Source organism: Vigna unguiculata, chromosome 4, assembly GCF_037176805.1.
Source record: "Vigna unguiculata cultivar grain cowpea cultivar isolate G323 ecotype 2 chromosome 4, ASM3717680v1, whole genome shotgun sequence".
Taxonomy (NCBI): Eukaryota; Viridiplantae; Streptophyta; class Magnoliopsida; order Fabales; family Fabaceae; genus Vigna; species Vigna unguiculata.
Window position 1 is genome coordinate 38,434,677 of NC_140795.1, and position 25,828 is coordinate 38,460,504.

General features: G+C 34.2%; 1 protein-coding gene across 1 annotated transcript; it reads right to left on the reverse strand.

Annotated features, from left to right (window-relative positions):
- Window positions 1-15,254: 15,254 nt before the first annotated feature.
- On the reverse strand, window positions 15,255-16,894 carry LOC114180746 (uncharacterized). Its single transcript, XM_028067042.1, has 2 exons — window positions 16,165-16,894; window positions 15,255-16,003 (listed from the first exon to the last, which is right to left on the reverse strand). The coding sequence occupies exons 1-2, from the start codon at window positions 16,892-16,894 to the stop codon at window positions 15,255-15,257; spliced, it is 1,479 nt and encodes a 492-aa protein (XP_027922843.1).
- Window positions 16,895-25,828: the final 8,934 nt, after the last annotated feature.

Here is a 25,828-nt window from a genome sequence, read left to right on the forward strand (position 1 = left end):
GCTACCCTTTATGATTCATCTTATGCATTGATCCATGCTTTATATAACAATTCCTTATGCTGAAGTCTTTCCAAGTCAATTTATTTACATAAACAAAAAACTACTTTTGACACCACTTTTCATAAATAAAAACCTTTTCACACTTACTTTTTCAGTAAAACAATTAGTGCAAAAAAAATTCTATTCATTGGAACCAAATAGAGTAAATTGGAGGAAGGAACCTGATATGGTGAAACTTTTGAGGATTACGATGAACCTTCGGCAATTAAATCACCTTTTTCATAACTCAGCAACTGCTTTCTGATTCATCTAATGCATTGATTCATGCTTCATATAATAATTCCTTATTCTGAAATCTTTCCAAGTCAATTTATACAACAAAACACTACTTTAACACCAATTTAACACCACTGTTCACACATAATCATTTTGCACATACTTTTTCAATAAAACGCTATATTATAGAAAAATGTTTTTTTTATACTATATACACCACTTCCACAACAAAGCTGAAAAATTACTAACTAAAAATCACTTCACATTTCTTAAAAACTTGTTGTTGGTTTCGCGCAGCAGAATGTTTCGCGTTTGGACAAAAATCAAGAGAAGGTGAATTGGTTTTTAGTATTAAAATTAATACTTTAAATTTTTTTTGAAATTTTACCGATTAATTTAAATATCAATTCCTTTAAAAGCAATAGTAGATAAAATAAAGAGATAGAGAAGAAGAATTGACACAGATATTTATATTGGTTCAGATCAAAAGATCCTACGTTTAGTTGTTAATCTCTTCAAATAAAGAGATTAACTCAATCACGAACAAATATCAGATTTACAATTAGATAACAAGAGAATAGGGAAAGAAAACACCTTTTTTGAAGCCATAAGAGATGAACAACCTTTCTCTGAATCACACATAGAACTTGACCTAGCTTTCCTAGCAACAACAATAACACTCAATCTCCTAGAAGCCCTCTTAGGAAAAGTTATCGCTCTACCCACACTAGATTTTTCAAAGCTCTTTTGAGAACACTCAGAGAACTTTCTTTGCAGTCACAACACTAGCACTCTAGCTTCTCAAAAATGTTTTTTCGAAGTTGAACTGCAGTTCCTTAAACAGGGTTTTCGAAAATTAGGTTAAAAACTAAAACGTCATGTTCCAACTACCAAAGATAATCGATTATTGTCTAAAAACAAATTTTGAACATGATAATCGATTATTCTGGGAAATAATCGATTATTCTAGTAGGATTTCGAAAAATAAAAGTTTTGCATAGATAATCGATTATCATTAGTGATAATCGATTATCACTGCAGTTTTTCCAAAAATGAGAAACCTTAGAGAGACGAAGATTATGTTGCTGATTCTAAGTTTAAGTAAAACTATTATACAACACACTTATTTTATTTTACAAGATAACTTTAAACATTTTAACATTTTGTCTTCATTCTTACTAGATCATCATTCAAAATCACTAGGCTTCCTTCTTTTTGTCAACACTTATCCACGATGTGTTGCAAAACTCCCCCAAGATACAAGACAAACTTCTCGGATTTTCCAAACATCTCAAAACTAGCAAGAAAATAATCTTTAAAGTGTAAGTAACCTAGGATAATAAAAGAGAATAAGAGGAGAGAGAGAAGAGAGCTTGAAGAAAGAAGAGTAAAAATATGATAAGTGTGTTTTTAGATGAAGCACAAGACACATATTTATAGATGGAGAGAGGTGGTTTGAAATGGGCTAAATTTCCATCGCCCAGTTGGAGATTTGTAATAGCCATAAACAGTCAAAACACTATAAATACCAAATCAAAATAGCTATAACAATAATGGCCAAATTGAAACTGTTGTCACGACTTTCATACATTTGCAATAAAAATTAAAATTTGTTTTTACAACAATCCCCCACATATTGCAAAATGGTATGAATTAGATAGAAAGAATGAAAGAAAATCTTGGGTTTCATATAAGAAGTAATACATCAAAGTTGGTATAACAACTTATATGAACTAGTCCTAGATTGATAAACTTAACACATGGTTTAGTTGGTATAGCAAGCTATATGAACCAAAAACACTTGATATGCGTTAGCGGTTTATCAATCATAAGACATCCCCACAATCATTTGTTATTATCACTGTGTTGTGCTTAATGGGCCATGTGCAAGCCCGGTGTAACATCCCGTCAGGATATTACGAATTTAATAAAATAAATCAAAGTAAAATAATCGCACTACATTTAATAATACCTCATTTCCCAAAAATACGGGAAATTTAAAACTTTAAATATACGAGTTATAAAAACCAGGAGTCCATAATTCATAAAACTAAAATAAAGTTAATGGCTCCTGCCAAGTTTACATAATCTTCACAACAATAAAATAATAAACATAATACATATGTATCTACATAATATCCCATGCTAGCCCTCGCTCCGAGTCTAAGCATCTCTTGGCCCACCTGTCAAATCATCTGCTCCTGGATAACAAGTTACCCGATCATCGCCACACACACACAAAAAGGGTGAGCTATGCACAACATATATATAAAGAAACATGAGTATAAATATGTTTCCCAACCCAAAATAACATAACTAATTTCATATTTCATAATCATCCAACCATGACCTCATAGTCCTTCATGAGTCATATGCATGAACTAGGTCTTGGGACTTCCCTATGCTCCCACGAAACTGACTCATTCGTGGTCCAACCCTATGAGCCTATCCCGCTCATAGTCCTACCCTACAGACTCCTCATCTGTAGTATAAACATCCAAGTCTCCTAACTTGGACCCTGGCACACACGCAATCACCATACTATGGACTCCTCGCCTAATAGTAGCCGACGGGAACATTACAGTTCCTTGCCCATCGTGCGCCCGACACATGCAATCACCATACCAAGGACTCCTCGTCCATTGGTAGCCGACGAGAACTCAACCAGTTCCATGCCCATCATGTGTCCAATCACCGAGCACATCCCAGACCCCTATTGGACTTAGTCCTTCAAGCCCAAACATCACACCACATGCATATACAATCTATCCTTATGGTAAACAACCAAAACACACTTACAAACACATAGAAATACAATAGTTCACATAAACTCACTTAGACTAGGAACCCATCGCCCAAGCTAAGCCCTATGCTTCGCTTCGGCTAGTTCGCCTCGCCTGGGCGAGCTTTAAACAACCACCATTACACGTTATCTCACTTAGGCGAGATTCCCTCGCCTGGGCGAGTTGCACCATCGCTCAAAGCAACGCCTTCCCCTCGCCTAAACGAGGAACCACTTAACCATGTCATTTCACATCGCGACCTCGCTCAGGCGAATGTCTCTCGCCTGAGCGAGACAGAGTCGCTCAAAACACCAATACTTCTCGCCTGGGCGAGATATCGCGCTCAAAAGCGCTCAAGTTTCCTCGCGGCCTCGCTTAGGCGAGTTGTCCCTCGCCTGAGCGAGACTAAGTCGCTCAACACTAAACCAAGGTCGCCTAGGCGAGCAGCGCAACCCAAACCAGACGTGAGGTTCTGCAACTCTCGCCTAGACGAGGTAGACTCGTTTGGGCGAGACTTGCAGAGTCCCCTCACTGTCACACACACATTTTACCCAAAACAAAGTTACTTCATGCCCAAAATTGTACCACAAACCAGTCAATCGATACCAACGTGATTATAATGGCAATTGCCATTCAGAATCATCCATTCCCAACCCACTATACCACCAATTGCAAATATAAGACTAAAAGTATCCAAACCCTCATCCCACAACCTATTCCGCTTACATAAACAAACGTCTAAATTCCATATACCTCCATTTTACAATCACAGCACATAGAATACGAAAATTGACACCATTCAGAATTCAATCAAAAAGCAATAACCCAGAATCATAACACAATATCAACTAATACACAACACATAGAGACAACTCCCCTAACCTGGAGTGTGTGATCAAAATTGTGCAGATAGGATCCCTTGATTCAACAATCTCCTCTTGCTTCAGCCCTTGCCCTCAAACTCAGTTCACTCTCTCAACTCGTGCTCCTCTCGAAATCAAATTCCCAGCCAAAACCCTTCCCTTTACCTAATTTTTGGCTTTTATAGGTGCCTTTAAGGTGGGTATTAAAAATAAAACGAGTTTGGGCTTTTAATTCCCATTCTGCTAGGCTTTTCTTTACCCCTTCACATTCATACCACAACTTAATATGTTAACAAAAATAAATCTTATTCTTTGCCCACCAAGGTTTGAACCCATGACCTTCCATTCATAAGGCCAAAGCACAATCACTATGCCAATTCACATTTGGTGATACTCACAAATCAACAATATCTTACAATACTAATCACATACTCATACATATCCTTAAAAATCAATAACGAAAACAATTACACATAATTGGCATATATAGGACTCGAACTCAAGTCCTCTTACACAAACAAAGTACTCTCAACCACATGAGCTAATACTTTTCCACATCACATTATACAGCAATTAATGTCATAAAGACGCCCTCCTCCCGCATTTATTAATTAATTAATTATTTAATTAATTAATTTTCCAGGGTCTTACACCCGATATTCATGAATGCTCTAGAGATGATGCCAAGATCTCAAACAAGTGGTCTCACTCGACACTCATATAGGTGATTTCATCAAGTGTATGCTGCAAATCATACACCACCTGTAAGGGGTATAAAAATCATTAAAAACTTTGTTTCAACTAAAATTCTTACACCTCATAGAATTTTAATTATAAAGTTTAACCTTTTAATAATGCAATCTCTAGCACTTTCACACCCCCATAAGAATAGATATAATTGATTTAAAATCAATTTAATTCTATCAAAACTAACAAGTGACTTATTTTTACTCATATGAACCCTATTCATGGGATCTCCAATCACAAATTGGGTTACCATCACTTGTTTGTTTGCAAGTGACTTAAGTCTCATTCAATGGTTTTTTAGTGTGCTTGTGTGTTCGTTCACTTCGTCTTCTCCTTCGTGTTCCTCCATTGGTGGTTCATCTACTATCTTTGTCTTTGTTCAAAAATCGGTACGACATTCGTGCGTTTCTCGTACGAATTTTCATGGGTGTGTTGTGCGTGCATTGTATTGTTTGATTTGTGGGCAATGATTCTTTGGTTGATTGTAAGTGTGGTTTCCCTTCCATTCTTGTGGGTGTGAAATAAATGCCACAGCAACGATCAAACATATGTGGGAACCCTAGTGCAAATAAGTGAGAACTACGAAGGAAATTTTTAACAAGTTTTTAAAAACTTCAAAAATTACACACACCATCTTAGATGTACTTCAAAAGGAATGTAGTAATTACTTCGAAGTGGTTATGAACCCAAAGTAATGAATTCCCTTCAATGGTATCCCAAAAAATGCCACAACAGTTGTCCAGAATATTTCGCAGCTCCCCACTTATTAGTGGGGTTCTCTCTCTCTCTCTCTCTCTCTCTCTCTCTCTCTCTCTCTCTCTCTCTCTCTCTCTCTCTCTCTCTCTCTCTCTCTCTCTCTCTCTCTCTCTCTCTCTTTCTCTCTCTCTCTCACACACACACAGACACAGAGACACACACCCACCCACACACACACACACACTCACACACACACACACATTTATATACATGATAAATTATAGTTTGTCTTTTATTATTAGAGAATGGTTAAACTTCTTTATTTATCTACTTATATACATGATATCATACTTATAAACATGATTCGTTCTTTGAAATGTTAATGTCATGAATGATGTGAGTAATTGGTTTTCTACTGAAAAGTGAATATAATGAGTTTGCTTGGTTTTTATTTGTCCAATACGTTTATTGTTAATGAAGAATTAAAATTAAGCATTCAATGAAATATAGCTTTCTTAAGTCATATATATCTTGAACCTATTCAGTGGCAGAACTTGGACAAAAAATTTAGGGATGCCCTTATATATAATTTTTTTTAGTTAAAAAAAAAGTTTTTCATTTTTTCTCTTCATTTTCTCCGCTTAAAACAAGCACACATAATAGTAGAATTCAAAAACATGACTATTATTTGCTATTATATCTGCTATTATATCATGATACCAAACCATGAATATTATTTTAGATAAGCTATTTGTACCTCATCAATTTGATTTGGTGGGTATTGTCAAATTTGAGGATGTTTTTTCTAGATCGCGTTCTAATGAATTTTTAAATTCATTATATATAAATCTAGGAACTTTAGAAATTTGTTTTTCATTGTCTTGAATTCTTGGTTCTCATGAGATTTCTCATGGAAAGTTTAGTTAACGTATATGCATTTTTTTCATCTTTATCACAAACCTTCTTCTTTAAAAAAAAGAATCAATTTTTTTACTCTTTACCTTAATCTTTCTAATATAAATTTATCACATCTCACCTATTTAGAAAAAGATAAAATTTATATTCACAAATCACAATTATCACAATGCAAAACATAACAAAACTCGTACTACATTAATTAAATAAGCAACACAATATAAATTCAAAACTTAAAAAAAAATTGTCATTTAAAATCCTTAAATTTCATAATTAAGGGTTATAATAATTTGGTAAAAAGTATAATTAGGGTTCATACCAATTTCATAAAAGAATCCCTAAAATCATAATTAAGTTTATACTATTTGGGATAAACTTAATTTGGAGAAACATCCTAACAAGAATTATAAATCTAACATACATAAATCATAATAAGATACTACTATTGATATGTGAGAGATCATGCGAAAATGTATACTTCAAGAATAAAATAATACAGTGACAATTTAGTGACTAATTTTTTCTAACCAAAAAATCAATCACTATTTTGGTTACTAAATCATAAAAATATGTTTTGGTTACTGATTCTGTCACTGATAGTGACCAAATTTTTCAGTCACTGATTTCGGCCACTATTCACCAAATTTGTAGTAGTGTATGTTCTCTAATATCTGTTTTCTAATCTATCTATTTGTGTTTATTTCTCCCCACACCACTTTCATGATAATTTACATGGTGAAAAAATTCTATAACCAAAAAAATTATAATCCCTTTTATAAATCAATGTCTCATTAAATTTTTAATTTTATCTTTTATTATAATTTCCATAATATAAACTTAATATAAATAATATATAATATAATTTTAAAAATATAAATATATATATATATATATATATATATATATAAAATAAATTTAAAAAAAAATTGGGGAGCCGTGGCTCCGTCTGTCACTGCATAGTTCCACCACTGAACCTCTTTGTTCATGTTTCTGTTAATAAAAATACATGTTACTTTTCTTCTTCTCAATTGTATGTTTTACAACTTCAAATCTCTGTTCAAATGAATTGCCTTTGAATTGTAGGGGGTCTTGCAATTAATAAAGAGAATGTATAATAAGTGTCTTATACAACCCTTTCTCTCTCAAAATTTCTAAACATTTTTATTATTTCTACTATATTGTTTTCTAATTTTAATTCATTTAATTCAGAATTTAATTTTATAAACTAAACGACTACTTATTTTTTATTTGGTATAGTATTGATCAGGTATGACAAACAAATATAATATGCAGACAAAGTGAGAATCAATTAAACTAGCTCCAAATTTATCGTATCGATATTATGTACTATTCTATTTAGGTTTAAATATGATTTCTGTTCTTATTTTCACAGTAAAATCTCAATTTGGTTTTTTTATTTTTTTTATCTCAATTTGGTCTTTGTTTTGAGAAATTTGATCTCAATTTAGCCCTTTCTGTTAGTGGTACAGTAACCTTAAATGGGACGCCACATGTCAGTTCCTGGATTTTCTGATTTTTTTTTACGAACTTTTTTATTTTTTTATTTATTTCTTGAATTTTTTAAAAATATAAAAAATATGCCACATGTCAAGATGTCGTCGTGCCACGTGGCAGTGACAGAGTGATGTGGCAATGATAATGCCACGTGTCAATATTATGCTAAGTGTCATTTTCTCATTCTCAATTTGGTCCATGTATTTAAACTTTTGTCTCAATTTAGTCCCTATTTTTGTAAAAATAATGCAATTTTGTTCCTTTCCAGATTGAAACAAAAATTAATTTTTATATAAATAATGTAAAAATATTGCAATTTTAAATAAAGTTCAATGTAAAATATTAATTAAATGAACTTAATTTTATTAAAAATATTTACTTAAAATATCAATTTTGATAGAAATATTTGTGTACATTTATATAGAAATTAAATTTGATTTTAAATTGGAGAGCAACAAAATTACTTAATTTTTACAAAAATTGGATTAAATTGAGTCAAAAATTAAAATAAATAGATCAAATTGAGAAAGTGTAAATGACACCTGATATAAAAGTGACACATGTCATTATCACTACCACATTACTTTGTCACTATCACGTGGCACGATGACAACTTGGCATGTGATAAATTTTTATTTTTTTTAAAAATTAAAAAAATAAATAAATAAAAAGTTAAAAAATCCAGGAACTAACACGTAACACTCCTCTAACGGATTATTGTACCACTAACAAAAATTACCAAATTAAGACAAAAAAAAATAAGAGACCATATTAAAATTTTACTACGAAAATAAAAATCAAATGCATGATTAAACCTTCTTATTTATATAATGTAGTGCTAGCGCTCTTTTGATTCTATCAATTTCAGATGTTAAATTAATTTTATTAGTATATTGCATCTACCGTCCGCTGACGCAATGCAGAATTTATATTTAAATATTATAATTTAGCGTCCGTTTTTGTGACGTAATTACAGTATTTTTATTATTCTGTGGAATTAGTGGAATGTGATAAATATTCAGCAATTAAATTACCTTTCCCACAACAACTGCTTTCTGATTCATCTAATTCAACGATTCATACTTTATATAATAATCTTCTTTATGCTGAAGTCTTTCCAAGTCAATTTATTTATATAAACAAAAAACTACTTTTGACTGCACTGTTCACAAATAACAACCATTTCTCACTTACTTTTCCTAATAAATATTATATTGTAATAAAATATTAATTAATGGAGCCGTAGAATATATATATATATATATATATATATATATATATATATATATATATATATATATATATATATATATATATATATAAAAGAAATGGACTGTCAAGAGATCAGAGGTCTTTATATAATAAATCAGGTATTGACCTTGCCGACACACGGGTCTTTGTTATTTTTTTATTTTAATTATGTGTTAAAAAATAATAAATAGTTATTATATTTAAAAAATGAGTTAATTTATATAATTTTATTAAGTGTTATAATTATATTTTATTATAAATATAATTTTAAATTTAGAATAACATAATAATATAAAAAAGTTAAAAATTTTGAATTTTGTATATATTTTTATAATAATAATTATTTTACTATAAATAAGTAGTTTTTTTTTTCGTATCGATTTCTTAAAATGAATTTAGTAGATAATGATCTTAGTAGTCATTATTTACCGTATTGTATTGATTTTTCATTTATGAATGAAAAAATGATATTAGTTGATGAAAGAAAGGATGGAAGTTAAAGAGTTCAAATATTTTAGTTTTTTTGTTCAGTTATTATTGTGTGGTTAGAGAGTTGGATTGTTATTTAGTTATTTTTATCTGGTATAACATTAAAAAATTTGTTTGCTAAAGTATTACCGCATAAGTCTCGATCTTTTTTTCTGTTTTTTATTAACTTAAGTAAAGAAAATTATTATAATTATTATTTTCTGAATTAAATAATTTATTTATATAATTGTATTTATGTGTTATAATTGTGAATAATATTATATTATTAATATTAATATTATTATTATTATTAATATATTATAATTGTGTTATTATTAATATTAATATTATTATTATTATTCAGAATAATGATAATAATGTAAAATAATAATAATAGAATAACAAAAATACTATTGAGAAAAATAATAATAATATTATATATTCATTAATTCAATAACAATAATAATAGTACTAATATTAATAGGAATATTAATAATAAAAATAATAACAATAGTATAGAATAATGTAAGTATATTGTGGATCATGGATTCCGTATACAATAATAAAATAATAATAATAATAAATATTTATTATTGTAGAATCCCATTTAAATAGAATAATTTTTCTAAATAAAATGGTGCATAATTATAATATAAAATAGAATACCGACATAACATATAACAAGATTCATTGTTACAGTTATCCAAATCATACTAGAGAATCCAGTGGCATCTAGCAATGCCATAAACCATAACAAAAAGGGCAATAGTTTAACAAAAGATTTGCTCACAGAGCAATAGTACTTCAAAAGGAGCTCAACAGTGAGTCAAAACCAACATGTGGTCAAACTAGACTGCAATATTTCCATCATCATTGTGATAGCTAAGGGTTTCCACATCACATCAACATTGGTGATCATTACAAAAAGGAAAACATAATAAGGAAACAAACACAGAAAGAAAGAAGGGTAAACTAGTGTATTTAAGCATTTATATGTAAATATAGTTACATAAGTACATCACTAAAGAAACACATACATGGAGAAAAGAAACATTAACTCATAAAGTTTTCACTCAATCAAACCCCCAACTAACTCTTGACACAATATCCAGATTATGCGCTTGATATAGAATTCTAAGGAAGTATGTACTTGCGTTGATTTCTAAACTCTGCAGAGTCTAGCCACAATGAGTTATCACCCAATCAATCACAAGGTTAATCCCAATATGTCTCAGGCTCAAACTCCTCCCAAGACTAGGATATCTTGCCACTCTCACCACATAATCACTCTACTCTATGTGAGTGTGAGTGATTATTAAAGTTCAGAATACCTTCCCTATCAAGACATCTCCTACATCAAGACATATACTAACCACACCATCACCAAGAATTTTCTTGAAACTCTTTTACCATCAACGTTACACATGTTATCTCGGAATAATTATCATCCCAAGCTAAACACATCAAGTACAGGTAAAAAAAAATAACATATCATTCATACATAGCTTCATACATCATATTTTTAACATTTACTAAGTTAATCACAAGTTAAAGTAGGAAATTAAAATTCTGTAACAATTCTCGCTTAAGCTAGAAATTCTTGCTTAAGCTAGACTGATCTCGCTTAAACTAAAAATTTTCACTTAAACCCAAAATCCCAAACAACAAAACTAAAGAAAATACAACCACAAATATCAAACAAACATTTTAAGCAGGATTCAAAACCAAAAACAAACAAGACACTAAAAAAAAGTTTTAAAGCCCTAACTTCCATTATCTTGACCAAGAGTTAAACTTGAGGAGAGAAAACACTAACAGAAATACATGACAAAGTTTATATTAAATTATATTAATAAAAGCATAGTTATAAAAACTTAAACCAATATTTAAAATAAATTAAGTATATGAAATCATGAAAATATGAAGCTAATCATAAGTTATTCTATAATTACTTGGAGAGTTTTTGTCGAGAATGTGTGTACTTTAAAATGTTATCAATTTCTAAAATTTACAAATTTGGGATTAAATTTTATTTTTTGCAAACTTCAGTTTTCTTTGTTAGTATTTTAGTCTCTGGATATGGATTTTGATCTAGACTCTTGCATAGATGTTTGCATTTTAAATAGTTTTTGGATGAATTCTCAATTAGCTTTTGGACATATTGTTTTCTGTTTTTAATTCATTTAATTCTGAATTTAATTTTATTAACTAAACGACTATTATTTTTTATTTGGTATAGTCTTGATCAGGTAAGACAAACAAATATAATATATAGGATTTGGCAAAATAAATTTAATTGCACTAAATTATAAATTATGTATATTACATTGTACTAGAAAAATTAAACTATTTTTAACAAAAATTACTTTGCACTGTTTTAAAGTTCAATTAAAGAAATGTGAACTCTTATATTTGCGGTGCAATTACTGCTTGAATCTCTTATACTGTATCAAATTTAATTTTGTGTTGAGAAAAGTTTGTCCAAGTCTGCCAATTAGAAGGAAATAATGGTTGTGGCTTACTTATTCAGTAATGAAAAGCGTATTTGTTGGGTTGTAATGTCGCGACCAAAATCGTAATGGCACAGCAACAAAAGAATTAATAGTTGAAAGAAAGAGTTTAGAGTCGTCATCATAGTTTATTCTAAAAAACTATGGAAACATTATAAAATAAAAGTTGGTCTACAAAAATCAGATTTTAGGTTCGGGAGACAAATACATTTAGAAAAGGTATTAACACCCTACAACATCCGTCTTAAAACGTTTATCTTCAATCAAATGCGCAAAATAGATGTGATTTTTATAAATGTTTATTTTCCCTAAAAAATAACAATAAAATACTATATAAAGAAACAAAAATATATATTTTAATTATTTTGGACCCGACAATGATTAACCTCGGTCCTACATATTTTTATTCACAATGAAAAATCAAGGACGACATAGTTCTAAAAAAAAAACTATTTGGGAAAATGATTTTATAATATTTTGGATTTTTGGGAAATGAACCCGACAAGTATTGACATCGGTCCTACATATCTCCATTCATAATAAAGAATTAGAGATAACGTAGTTCTTTGCAGAAAATGATTTGAAAAAGAAATTTTGGAATATTTTGGATCTTTTTTGGGAAGTGAACCCGACAAAAAGGAATGACCTCAGTCTTATATATCTCTATTAATGGAAAATCAGAAATCACATAGTTCTTTGAAAAAATATTTGTTGGTAAAAAACTTTTATAGAAATATTAGCGGGTAGGAAATGTTTGAATTTGAATGTAATGTTTTGTAAGACCAAAATTATGAATATAAAAAGATGTTCCCAATAATTTTAAAATAACAGTTATAAATAAATGCAAAGTGATTTTAAAATTAGAAATAATTGAATCATAAATGTATCTAAAGTGATTTAAAATATTAAAATAAATAAATTGGAAGTGCATCCAAAGTGATTTAAAATATTAAAATAATCAAATTAGAAATACATCCAAAGTTAAAAATATTGGAAATATAACCAAATTAAAAGTGCATATAAAATAGTTTAAAAATATTGAGATAGAGCATCTAAAGTGGTTTAGGATATTGAAATAACCAAAGTTAGAAGTAGATGTAAAATAATTTAAAAACATCGAAAATAATCAAATTAGAAGTGCATCTAAAGTGATTTTAAAATCTTAAAAATAATCAAATTAGAAGTGCACCTAATTGATTTTAAAATCTTTAAAATATATTTTTATATTCATTATTTATCACAAAAAAAAAAATCTTTACTATTACTCTAAAACATATTTTTATTTTCTTTATTTAATAAAAACAAGGTGAACACTTAAAAATATGAAACGCATAGTAATGAGGAGGGTAAATGTAAAACTAATAGATAGAAACTTAACCCAAAAAGCAATGCGGTGCAAGTAATAAAATGTGGGGTGTAAACAGTAAATAGAGTGCCAGTAACATGGACTACAACTGGTAAGAAATAGGGGTGCAGAAAGCAGAAATTTAGTGCAGGGGTATAGGAAACAAAATGTGGAGCTGCACGAGGTAAAACATAGGTACATGAAGTGAATGTGCAAATGAAATCAGTAAAAAGCAATCTAGAAACAAATAGTGGGGGTTTGTGCAATGAAGTATAAGGGTGGAAACAAAATAAAATAACAGATGTAGAACATAAATAATCTGGAAGTGCAGAAAATTAAAATAAAGGGTGCAAGGAGTGGAGTACATGGGAGTGCATGGAGACAAAAGTAGGGGTGCACGAAGAACTGGCTCAAGGCCGAAATATCCTCTTCTTCAAAATAGAGAAACCGTAGGGGTTTCTTCTTCTCCTCGTTCATTCCCACGCGGAGACACATTTGCCTCCTGAACCCGCAGCAACTGCAACTCCGACGACCGGACAACGTCGCCGCCATCAACTCCGATTCATACCGGATCCATCACCGGCGACAAGAGGCGCGCCTTATGTTCTCATTCTTCTTCCCGCACGCGAGCCCGTTCACACTCCCAAGACCAGAGAACTCCATCTTGGGTTGTCACCTTGTGCATCGCCGTTGGCACTATGCTGAACGTCGCGCCTGGCGCCGTCGCCGATACCACCCGTGTCCTTCTGATTTTTTGATTTGTGTTGTATTTCAATGGTGAGTGTGTGTGGAAGTGTGATGGTGAAGAAAATGAATGAAGAGGATGATGGGTTACCATGGAGGAGAAGATGGTTTCGGTTGTTGGTGCAAGAAGTTACTGGGGGTTTTTGGTGCTAAGGGAGATGAAGAGGATGATGTTGACGATGAAGATTGATGGTGTTCGAATGGAGTTGGGAAGTTGGATGCCGCATAAGGTGGAGGTTTCGTTTTTGGACCAGAGGAGATGGAGGAGCGAACTTTGCTGTCTGATTTCTGTTATAGAGGAAGTGATGAAGATGAATGATGGTTTAATGTGATGTGGGGAAATGATAGAGGGGTAGGGAGAATGGTGAAGATGAAGATGGGGTTATGTAAAGGTGATGGAAAAATGGGGAGTCTGGTTGAATCTGTGGAGGTTGTGTCGAGGGGATGAAAATGGAATTTGTACAGTGGATGGGCTAAAATGGAGTTGAATATGTGTTGGAAGGGATGAAGCATTTGGGGTTTTTTTTTCCTTCTAGGCAAATGAGTTTGGGTTATTACGGAAGCTGACAGATTTTAAAAAAATTGCAGAACTAGGCAAAACGTTTTGGGGTGCACGTTTTCGTTATGAAGAAATCGTGTAGTCCCGTACGTTGTTCGGTCAGAGTTTGTCAATAAGCGAAATCGTGTGGGGTGGACGACATTCAAAGGAAATCGTGTGGGGGGTGAACGACATTCAAAGGAAATCGTTGGGGGATGCACGTTTTTAGATGAAATCGTGGGGGGGGGGGGAATACGTTTTTCATTGAGTAATCGATTACTGTAGGCTGTAATCGATTACTGCATGTGTTGCTGTTTTTTGGGTCTAATGTAATCGATTATAGACGAAGTGTAATCGATTACATGGTTAATGCATTTTGTTTGAGTGAATTGTAATCGATTACAATGGATACAGAGGCGAGCATAATAATTTGTTCTCATTTGATAAAGTTTTTTGGTCCATAAAAGAATAAAGTATTTGAACTTGTAGTTGATGAAGGCATAAGAAATATTAATGTTCATAGAAAATTGTCTTAGTTTTGACATTGTAGAAAGAAGAAAAAAACATTGAAAATTAAATTAATTGAAATAAAAAATGTACAAATTATTGGCGAAATGGACATTGTCCCCTATGATGACCCTCAGTGCGACAATAAGAGCATTTTTTTGGCTTATCCGTAAGGGGTTGATCCATTTCGTTATGGATCCTAGTCGTTGTAGGTCGTCCCGAAGCCTTACGCCTAGTTTGGGGGTCTGGAGTGAAATTAGGACCTGTATATGTTGACCAATAGTCCTCATTTCGCAGGGGGTGGAATTGGACTTGATAAGCCTTCTTTATGTTATCAAGGGTGTAAACTGGATCGATAAAATTTGAAAGTGGCATATGACCAAAAGAACAAACAGCTATGATGTGCTGACAGGGTAATCGACTAGCTTGGAAGTGACCACAATCACACCACCAATCGTTTAATCTGACAGTGAATGAGATTGGTTTTGGCCGATAGTGATGGGGGCTCGATATCTCTTGCACCTCGAATTCTGAATTATCTCGATCGTAGCGTTGAAAATGACAATATGCATATTTCTGTTGATTTTGTTGGAGCAAGGTTGTGACATCTTCTGGATATTGATGGCCAGCTCTTAACATAGAGTTTGCCTTTAAGCCGCGTTCAACAAACCAAGCATTTATGTTTTGAAATGTAATTTTCAATAGTGCACAGATAGGTAATGAGCGAGCCCCTTTAAGCACAGAGTTCATGCACTCCGCCAAGTTTGTTGTCATGTGCGTGTACTTGCGTCCCCCATCATAAGCCTGAGACCACTTATGTAAGGGGATTTTATCAATCCAAGCTACTGCTTATGGGAATTGGGACCTCATAGCTGAAATTTTTGCTTGCACGATAGGTTGTTTGACTTCATAAGCCGTGAAAAAGAAATATAAAATGAAATGAAAAAGTATTATGTATAGGAAATATTTTGTGCATCTGGAATTTAAAGTTAGGAAAACGTCGTACCCAAGTTAATGAATTGTTTCTTGAGATCGGCATTTTTAAAGCGGTTGTTGAAGTTGGAACCCAGATGACGTATGCAGTAGACAGAGTGAAGATTGTCTGATTCCCAGTCAACTTCTTCCGATCGTAGGGCTGACAAAATTCCCTTGCCTCTATCAGTAATTAGGCAGAAATTTGGCTGAGGAGTTACATGCTCTCGTAGTAGTTGAAAAAACCAAATCAATGCCTCCTTTGTCTCACCTTCTACTATTGCAAATGCCAAAGGAAATATGTTTCTATTTCCATCCTGAGCAATTGCAGTTAGCAAGGTGGCATGATATCTGCTTGTTAAAAAGGTTCCATCCACTTGAACAACAGGTTTACAATACTTAAAACCTTCAATGCAAGGTCCAAATGCCCAGAAGCAACGTTCCATAATGTATGTGGAACTTCCATCCTCAGCATCAATATTAACTGGAGGACCGGAAAGTTGAAAAATTGTCCCAGGATTAGTTTGTTGGGCAGCTAGTAACCATCTGGGAACTTCATTATAAGATTGGTCCCAATCCTCATACTCCATTGTTATTGCTTTCTCCTTCGCAATCCATGCTCTTCTATATGTGACTGTGTATCCGTAACGACTTTTGATGTCAGCGACCAAGCTTTTGATGCGAATGCTTGGATTTGTGCGGACCAAATAAAAAACAATGGAAGCAATTTGGGTCGAATCTAGATTGCAGTGATCTTGTGACATTAATGTAGAGAAACACGTATGTGTACCATCAATGGACTTGATTTCCTAATGATGTCGGATTTTACTATAACTAGCCCTCAGACGCCATTGACATCCATTGTTGTAATGGATGCATCGTGCAACATAAAGATGCGGTTTTGATTCTACCACATTGAAGCTGTATCCATTAGTGATATGATAATGTTTGATGGCAGACACCGTTGCCTCTTTAGAATCGAATTGCATGCGTTCTTGTAGTTCGACTTCCTCATAGGGATTGTAATCCATAGGAGGAATCGGGACAATTTCTTGATCGTCTGCATTGTCTTCATCAAAATCATTGGAAGTAAACTCTTCGACAATGTCTGGAATGATAGGTTCGTCATCGATTGGATTAGACGAAGAAGATCCTCCATAATTTCACGAACTCATTATGAACAGGTTGGTATGGAAGTTTACACCCGAATTTTTTAGATCAAAAAATAGATCAGAAAATTTCAGATGTCAAGCTTGGTATGCAGAAAACTTTTGATAAGAGAAGCAATGGTAGTGTGGTAGAATATATAAGCGTTTTAGTGACTACAATGAAATGGAGTGGGTTGGTGTGCAAAAGGAGTGGGTAGGGGGTGCGAAAAGAAAAAAAAATATTTTTTTTAGAAAACGTGCACCCCCCACACGTTTTTTATTAGAAAACGTGCCCCCCTACACGTTTTCTAGTTTGAAAACGTGCCCCCCCATACGTTTTCTCTTGAGAAAACCTGCCCCTCATATGTTTTCTATACATGAAACGTACCCCCCATACATTTTCTATTCAGAAAACGTACCCCCCTGTTAGGAATCCAAGTGTGAGTCTAAGTCCCACATTGACCAGAAATGAGAAAGTAGAGCACTATATAAGAATCAAGACCCATAAACCTATTGTCTTAAGGTTTTGGGTTGAGAGTGGTGTCAATGTCTTATGTGGTTGGGCTCAGATCTCATTAGTGTTGTTCTCCCCAGTGAAACCCCCTCTGTAAAACCTGACAAGTGGTATCAGAGCCGATGGTTAAAACCGGCTCAGACGAGTGCAGTATGGTCCTAGTATCGAAAGTCTTCCTGGCAAAGGTCCCAGGTAAGGGTTCCAGGTAAAGCGTGTCCCGTTAAGAATAACGGCGGTACAGAAAAGGGCAGAAAAGGAGTACTCGTGGTTGGGCAGCTTCCGCTGGAGGGGGAGTGTACCAATGTGGTTGAAGGGACTCACCCTTGAGGGGGAGATTGTTAGGAATCCAAGTGTGAGTCTAAGTCCCACATTGACCAGAAATGAGAAAGTAGAGCACTATATAAGAATCAAGACCCATAAACCTATTGCCTTAAGGTTTTGGGTTAAGAGTGGTGTCAATGCCTTATGTGGTTGGGCTCAGTTCTCATTGGTGTGTTGTATCTCCCAGTGAAACCCCCTTTGTAAAACCTAACACCCCCCAGCACGTTTTCTTCTTACACTTTTTTGATTCTCCGATTCAGCGTGATTCCTGGAATGCTGCACCTGCCATGATACTATTACAACTTCACGCTTATGCACTCAAAATAAATCACGCTTCTGCACATTACTATTGAAAATAATGCATCCTTTTTTGTTGTGCATGATACTATTCACAATAATGCTTTGATTGGAAATGTTTCTGCCACCTGCAAATGTGAGAAATAGTATGAGATTCTCTGAAAAAGTGATTATTATTGAAGAGAAGGTTTGTGTGGTGAATAGAGGGAGCCATGTGGTGGTGTGCATGGAGGTGTAGGAAAATAGGGTCCTATTTTTTAGACAGGTGCTTTAGTACGTGAGAGAGAGAAAAATGAAAAGTAAGGTATGTGAGTGAATAGTGTGGTGAGGTAGTTTAAGTATCCATATCAGGTGCAACATTCACATCACTGAATACTTCATTGCCTTCTCATAGTAGTTGGATTTGCAGCGTATAAAAATTTATTTGTCCTCCGTCAATCTAACAGGTTCGGTAAATTTTATGATAATTTGTTTTTTGTTTGTTTTGTTAGTGATTAACTTTAAATGATATTCTGTTAATATTTTCATATACTTTTACGTAGTTTATTATGGCTCAAAACAACAACCTCCCAGCAAACTTGTTCGTGTTGCGTCATCAAGACGATCACATCACCAACCACATTTGGGAAGGAAACGAGAGGGTCCTCCGACCACGACGCCATTCTATCTGGATACTAAAACATACAGATCTTATTGACCCTAGGGTCAGAATGGTAATTGATGCAGCTGGTTTTGGTCACGTTCTGAAAGTGAGTAATATGGAGATTAACCACCTAATGGTAATAGCATTATGTGAAAGGTGGAGGACTGAAACTCACACCTTCCACATGCCACTCGGAGAAACAACTATTACCCTGAAAGATGTTTCACTGCAACTGGGGATGCCAATTGATGGTGAACCCGTCACCGGTGGAAGTTCTGGAAACCTGCTACAATTGTGTCAAGATTTATTGGGGGATATTCCTCCCGAAAATATGTTTACAGGGAACCGAATAAAGCTATCATGGCTAAATAGCAGATTTCGAGAATTACCGGATGATGCAACACTGGCTACAGTTGGACAATATGCATGAGCACACATCCTCATTTTGATTGGCAGCATGTTGATGCCGGATACATCAACCAGTCTTGTGCATTTTATGTTATTGCCATTGTTAACAGATTTGGAGCATATTTCAAATTTTAGTTGGGGTTCCGCAGTATTGGCATGCCTCTATCGTGCACTAGATCACAGCATAAAATTCCATCAAGACAACATTGGTGAATGCATGTTATTGCTCCAGTGTTGGGCGTGGGAGAGATTTACATGCATCTCTCCAGAAATACAACTAGTCACGGAGGACGAGATTGTGGCTGGGCTTGCGTTCCCCTTAAGTGTGAGGTGGTGTCGGCAAACACGTTCTGTGTTCCATGACCAAACAACTGTGGTGGGCTTCCGGAAAAAAAATTGATCAATTTCAACCAAAGCAGGTTCATTATCAATCCATGCTCTACTATTTTGTTCCTTGAAATTCCCTTAGTTTTTTCTTTTCAAATTATTAACACTAATTTTTCCAGTTTTTATGGACACCATATCGACAACCACATGTTAGTTGCATGATAATAATAAATGTTTCTCCAATTAGTCGGGCATTGGTTCCTCTTATATGTTTTGCAACGGTTGAATTTCACCAAGTTGACCGGGTAGTCAGACAGTTTGGTAGGCGACAAAACATCCCATCCGATCCGATGAACCTGGATGAGGTTCACCGAATTGATCTCCGAGGAAGGGGGAAATTAATTGGAGGCAATATCACCATCGCTTTATCATGCTATGGAATAATCGCCATAATTCCATTGTTCAGGACGAACCTTTCACCAAAAGTGGTCATCTGCGTGATAACTCGCCCTACATGCAATGGTACATAAATCATATCATCCGGTATATCACGGCTAATGCGCAATCATCCGATGATGAAGTGAGAATCATTTTTTCATTCCCTGCATGTTAATTAAAGTTTCGATTATAATTAATTTTAAATAATAAAATTTAATTTTTTATTTTGTTTTAGTATGAAATGCCGGAGTAATATATCCGCCTTCACATCAGTAGTTTCGTCCGGATACACCCTTTTCCGGCCTCCTTCAGTCACAAAATGTATCTGCTGGTTTTGGGAATTGGGATCACAGAATGCATCCTCCATCGTCATCTCAACAGGTTCCCATTTCATATGGTTTTTTTTCAGCACCTTCAAACTTTGGATCAGGTCCAGCGCAATATTATGGTGGTTCAGCTGACCCACATATTTCCAGCTATGGGGGTGTTCCATCACAAATGTTTGGAACATCAACACTAACTCCACCATCTGCATACCGAGGTGCCTCATCTTCACAACCATACTACAAACCTGAAATTCCATTTAATGTTTCAGAAGGAGGTTCTGAATCTGTGGAAGTGGAAGATACTGATGACGAAAGTGAGTCACCCCCTCCTCCCCCACAACCTGAGAGACGACCTCGACGACCGACACGAAGGCCACCATGCGGCACAGACAGCCACCGTTGAATAATGTTGTTGTGAAATAAAGTTATCACATTATGGGAGAATATTGTACTTTGTATGTGTATTATTTCAATATGACAATTGCATGTGTACGTAATGAATTCAACCTTTATCATTTTGTCTTTCTTGATTCACTCAATAATTGTGCAACTACTATGCTTATAAAAACCACATCCCCACACTACATCAAATGCAAACTTTCAACTTTTCAACACATCAATTGCTTGACATCTCCTTCCTCTTTTTCTTTCTTAATTGAAAACCCAAAGATGGAACAATTTTCCCCTGAAATGTTTGGCATAATAGAGTCGCAAGATTTCACCAATTCTTACATAGCCGCCTTATACACAAACGGTGAAATCAAACTCTGTGAGGATGGGGTGAAGTTAATATGTCAGACTCCGGAGATTGTTCGCATTCCATACAACTGCACATACAACATGCTGAAGTAAAGAGTTTGTGCAGCCATTCCAAGCCAGTCACACACAACCATTAACAACCTATACTTCAGACGACCCACGATGACTTCTGAAGGAAATATTGTCTATGACGCATTTGAAATAAAGACAGATGAACATGTTTTTCAAATGTTGGAATGTAAGTCTTCTTTCCCTTTGAACACCATGATTGAATTGTACGTGACCTTCACAAGATCACCTGAAGAAATCCTTTCTCTTTTAACTACAAACACCCCATCATCGTCATCCTCAAACTCTCTCCCAACTTCACCAACTATTATTTATTTTTGTGGACCTTTAAGGGGTGCTGGTATCATAGAGAGTCGATTAGGTTTTGGTCTTGAGTTTCATTCCGGTTCCACAAAAACCTTCTCCATCAGACATGATTGCACCTATAATGAATTATTACAAACCGTAACTCAATTAGTCAAGTGTGGTGACCGTAGAGTTGTCAAACAAATTGACTATCGTTGCCCTTCAACAATACGCAACAGGCGACTATATCATGACACCGTGGAAATCAAATGTGACTTTGATGTTTCACAAATGATCAGTCGTTGGACACACGTACAAAGTCTAGACCAATCTGTCAAAAAATCGCACATCTCTTCCAATATCGAGCTTTTCATCCAAACTAGAGACATCAGACCCCCAACACCTTCCGAAGAATACCAAGATATCAATTCTGGATGGTTTGTGGATCACCGGGGAAGAAGAAGATACATATGGTTGCCGTAAATCGTTTTTTTTATTTTTTGCTTTCCATTTCAAGTTATGTGCAACTTATTTATCATTTTATTTTTCTTTAATTAATGGAATATTTTAAACTTTCTTATCAATGGAGTACAAATGCTAAAAAAAAATTGTTATGCTGTAATCCATCACCACAGTTAATTTTTTCCAACAATGTGTGTGGTAATCAATTACCATGAAAGTGTAATCGATTACCATTACCAAAATTTGGACATCTGATACCAGCGTAATCGATTACACAACCCCAAATTTGTACAATGTAATCGATTACCAAAGCCTGTAATCGATTACTCAAGTAACACGACAACCTGGAACACAAATAATACCTTCGTAATCGATTAACAGGAGAATTTGCCAAAATTATTTCTAGATTGGTAATCGATTACAGAAAACTCTGTAATCGATTACAACTCTACCACGACCCACTGGAACTTATTTTTTTCCTTTGTAATCGATTACACAAATATCAGGAGCCCTTGGAATGTTATTTTTAACGTCGTAATCGATTACACAAACCCTGTAATCGATTACGACTCGTCTTCCACTATAAAAACAACATTTTCTCTCTCCGCCGCTGCATCCCAAAAACCCCACCCGCGCCTCCTTTCTCTCCTCCGTGATTTCATCATTCTGTCTTCATATCTTCACCAAATCACCTCCCGTTTGTTGCAATCTTTCTCATTTCAATTCTCTACAAAACCCACCGATTCAAATCTTCAGAAACACCCTAAAATGGCAAAATCGTCAAGTAAACGCAAGACTCAAGTCAGTGCTCGCCGCCGTGGTCCCGCCGTCAACGAACCTGAAGAAATAATCGCACCTTCACAACCACAAAGACTGTTCTCTTCCGTAGCACAATACGAGAGGTATACTTCAAAATTTTCTGCCAGAGATATTCTTGAACCCAGATATCCTGATGATTTTATTGCTGAGCAAAACTTTGAGTGCTATGATATACTCCACAACTTGGGATTATTACCTTTTTTGACTAATCGTCAACGTTATTATCCGGTATTAGTTAGAGTATTTTATTCCAACTTACAAATTACTGAGGAAGGAGTTATTCTTAGTGAAGTTAAGCATGTGAAAATTAGGATGGATATAGATATGTTTTATTGTATAACTCAATTGGGCACTCAAGGGGTCTGTTTTGAGGGAACCATGGTTCAGGAATGGAGAGATGATTATTCAAGTCACAATGCAAAAATGATGATTTGTCGTGACAATGTAAATATTGGAGGAAGAATACTGGCAGGGCAAATGAAAGTGGAAACATGTATCCTGCACTACATCTTATGTCGATGCCTGGTGCCCCGATCAACTAACCTTGCCCAAGCTACTGAAGAAGACATTATCTTAATGTGGGCAATGCTGACCGGAAGGCAGCTTAACTAGGGTCATCTGATTAGATATCGGATGAAAAAGGCATTAAGAGACCATGCCCCTTTACCATATGCTAATCATATTACTGACATTTTTATTAAGTTCAATGTTCCTCTAGATGATGAACCATTTGAGGAGATTAATTGGAGAACAGGTCCAATTGGTGCTGAAGTGATTCATTCCTTTGGTTTTGTAAAAAACCAAAATGGTGAATGGATTCATAAACGTGATATGCAGGATGCACCTATTCATGATGACCGCACACCATCTCCACCGCCTCAGCCTACCCAAGATGCATCTGCTGCTATGCTTAATGATATTATCCACGAAATCCGCGATCTCTAGGCTTTTGTTGGTTCAAGATTTGACAGTATAGATGCTCGGGTTGGACAACTTGAGGAAGACATGACTTATGTGCGGCGCCAATTTCCTCCATCTTAGACGCATTTTCATGTTTATTTTCATTCAAAAACTTTGTATTTCTTTAATGCACTTTGACATTGATATTATTATTTTAGTACTTTAATTGATTGTAATCTTTTTTTTTCACTTATATCACTGTTTTTTAGTTTCATATTCAACTATATTATACATCATTGTTTTCCTATCCAGTGAAATGTAACGTTTTTTTTCAAAAAATTACGCATGTAATCGATTACACAATACCCAGAAAATTGCAACACATTCAGTAATCGATTACACACTACGGTAATCAATTACGGCTTAAAAAACGTTAACCCCCTGCACGATTACAGCATGCAGTAATCGATTACAACATACGGTAATCGATTACGACACCAAAAACGTTCACCTCCCACACAATTTCGCCCTCTGACCAAGTTGACCACAAAAATGTATGGGGGCTACACGATTTCTTCATACGAAAACGTGCACCCCCAACACATTTTGCCTACTTCTGTAATTTTTTAAAAAGCTGCCTATATCCGTAATAAACCAAAGTCATTTGCCTACAATGGAAAAAAAAACCAGCATTTGGAGAAGGTGATGTTTGGATGATGGAGGAAAAATGGATATGTGTTGTCATGAACCATGCTGTGTTTTTTGGATCAAGAAGATTTGGTTTTCTTATCTCCAAGTGGTTCAAGAACAAAGAATAGATGTTGGTTTTCCAGTAGTATCAAGTCACGCCCAATATCCTCTAGCATCCCTTGTTGTAGCAACAAGTCACGCCCAATCACTGTATCTCTGCCATCTTAGAAAATGCTCAATTATGAAGCAAGAATCAACTAAAATCATCTTTAGGAAATCATCACTATTATATTTAATACTCTCTGCATAACAACTTCCAATTGTTTCTTTTAACTGTTTGAGTGTGATGACAAAATCTCTCACTGGTACTCCACTTCTTCCATTGACTCAAAAATGTTGTCTTCCTTACCAATGTCATGTGATGCATCGCATTTTGAGATCAAACATTTCTGGAGGTTGTACATTTTGAAGCATTTCAATCAATTTTGTCTCCAAACATTCATGTTCACCGGGTGAATCACTTGATCTTCCTTCCATTTAGCAGGGGAACTGTTAAATAACTTTTGATAACCAAACCAACTAAACATAGTTCCAATATTAAAGATAAATCATTTAAAACTAGTTGGAGTCATTTTTATGAGGTCTTGTTTTAATTTTTGTAACGTCTAGTATGCAGTATGAATAGCTTTTAAGATTTTTCACAATAAGATTAACATTTCGTTAATGTTTTATATAATTGTGATTATAATAAAATATTTCTAAACCAGTAATTCTTCTATTAAGTCGTGAGTTTTTATCGGAGGTCTAACACAATACAAATTTTAACTTTACGATCGAGTGTACAACTCCAGCAATAAAAATTCTCTCCGTATGATACATGCACAATTGCCAAGAAGATAAAAGCACATTCATTTAATGTCTCTTCCGAGAATCAATAGAAAAGATGTCCACTCGTTCACAATTTTAACCACCATAAATATTATATTTTGTTTAGTGTTGTAGAGAAACTTCTAAGCACATAGTTGACATGAAAAGTTAGCCACTAAACATGTGTACCAAAAACATCTCCAATGAAAACGCCAGATATAAATTGCATGTACCAATCATCTCCAATTACCACTCTACGAGTATCTTTATACATACATTTTATTATTCTTAATTACTGATCAAAATAATAATATAATATTTGAATAATTAAGACAAAAGCGAAGTTGTATTTTGTAAGCTTAAAAATATTTACAATCATCTAAGAGCTCCTAACGAAGTACTTAGTGGATAAAAGGTAAATAAAG

Bases quoted from the DNA above. Each gene is read 5' to 3' on its own strand.
- LOC114180746 (XM_028067042.1), bottom strand. From the start codon at position 16,894: ATGTCACAAGATCACTGCAATCTAGATTCGACCCAAATTGCTTCCATT. The intron at 16,004-16,164 runs GTACGACGTTTT...TCCCATAAGCAG, and splicing joins GAAACAATTCATTAACTTGG to TAGCTTGGATTGATAAAATC.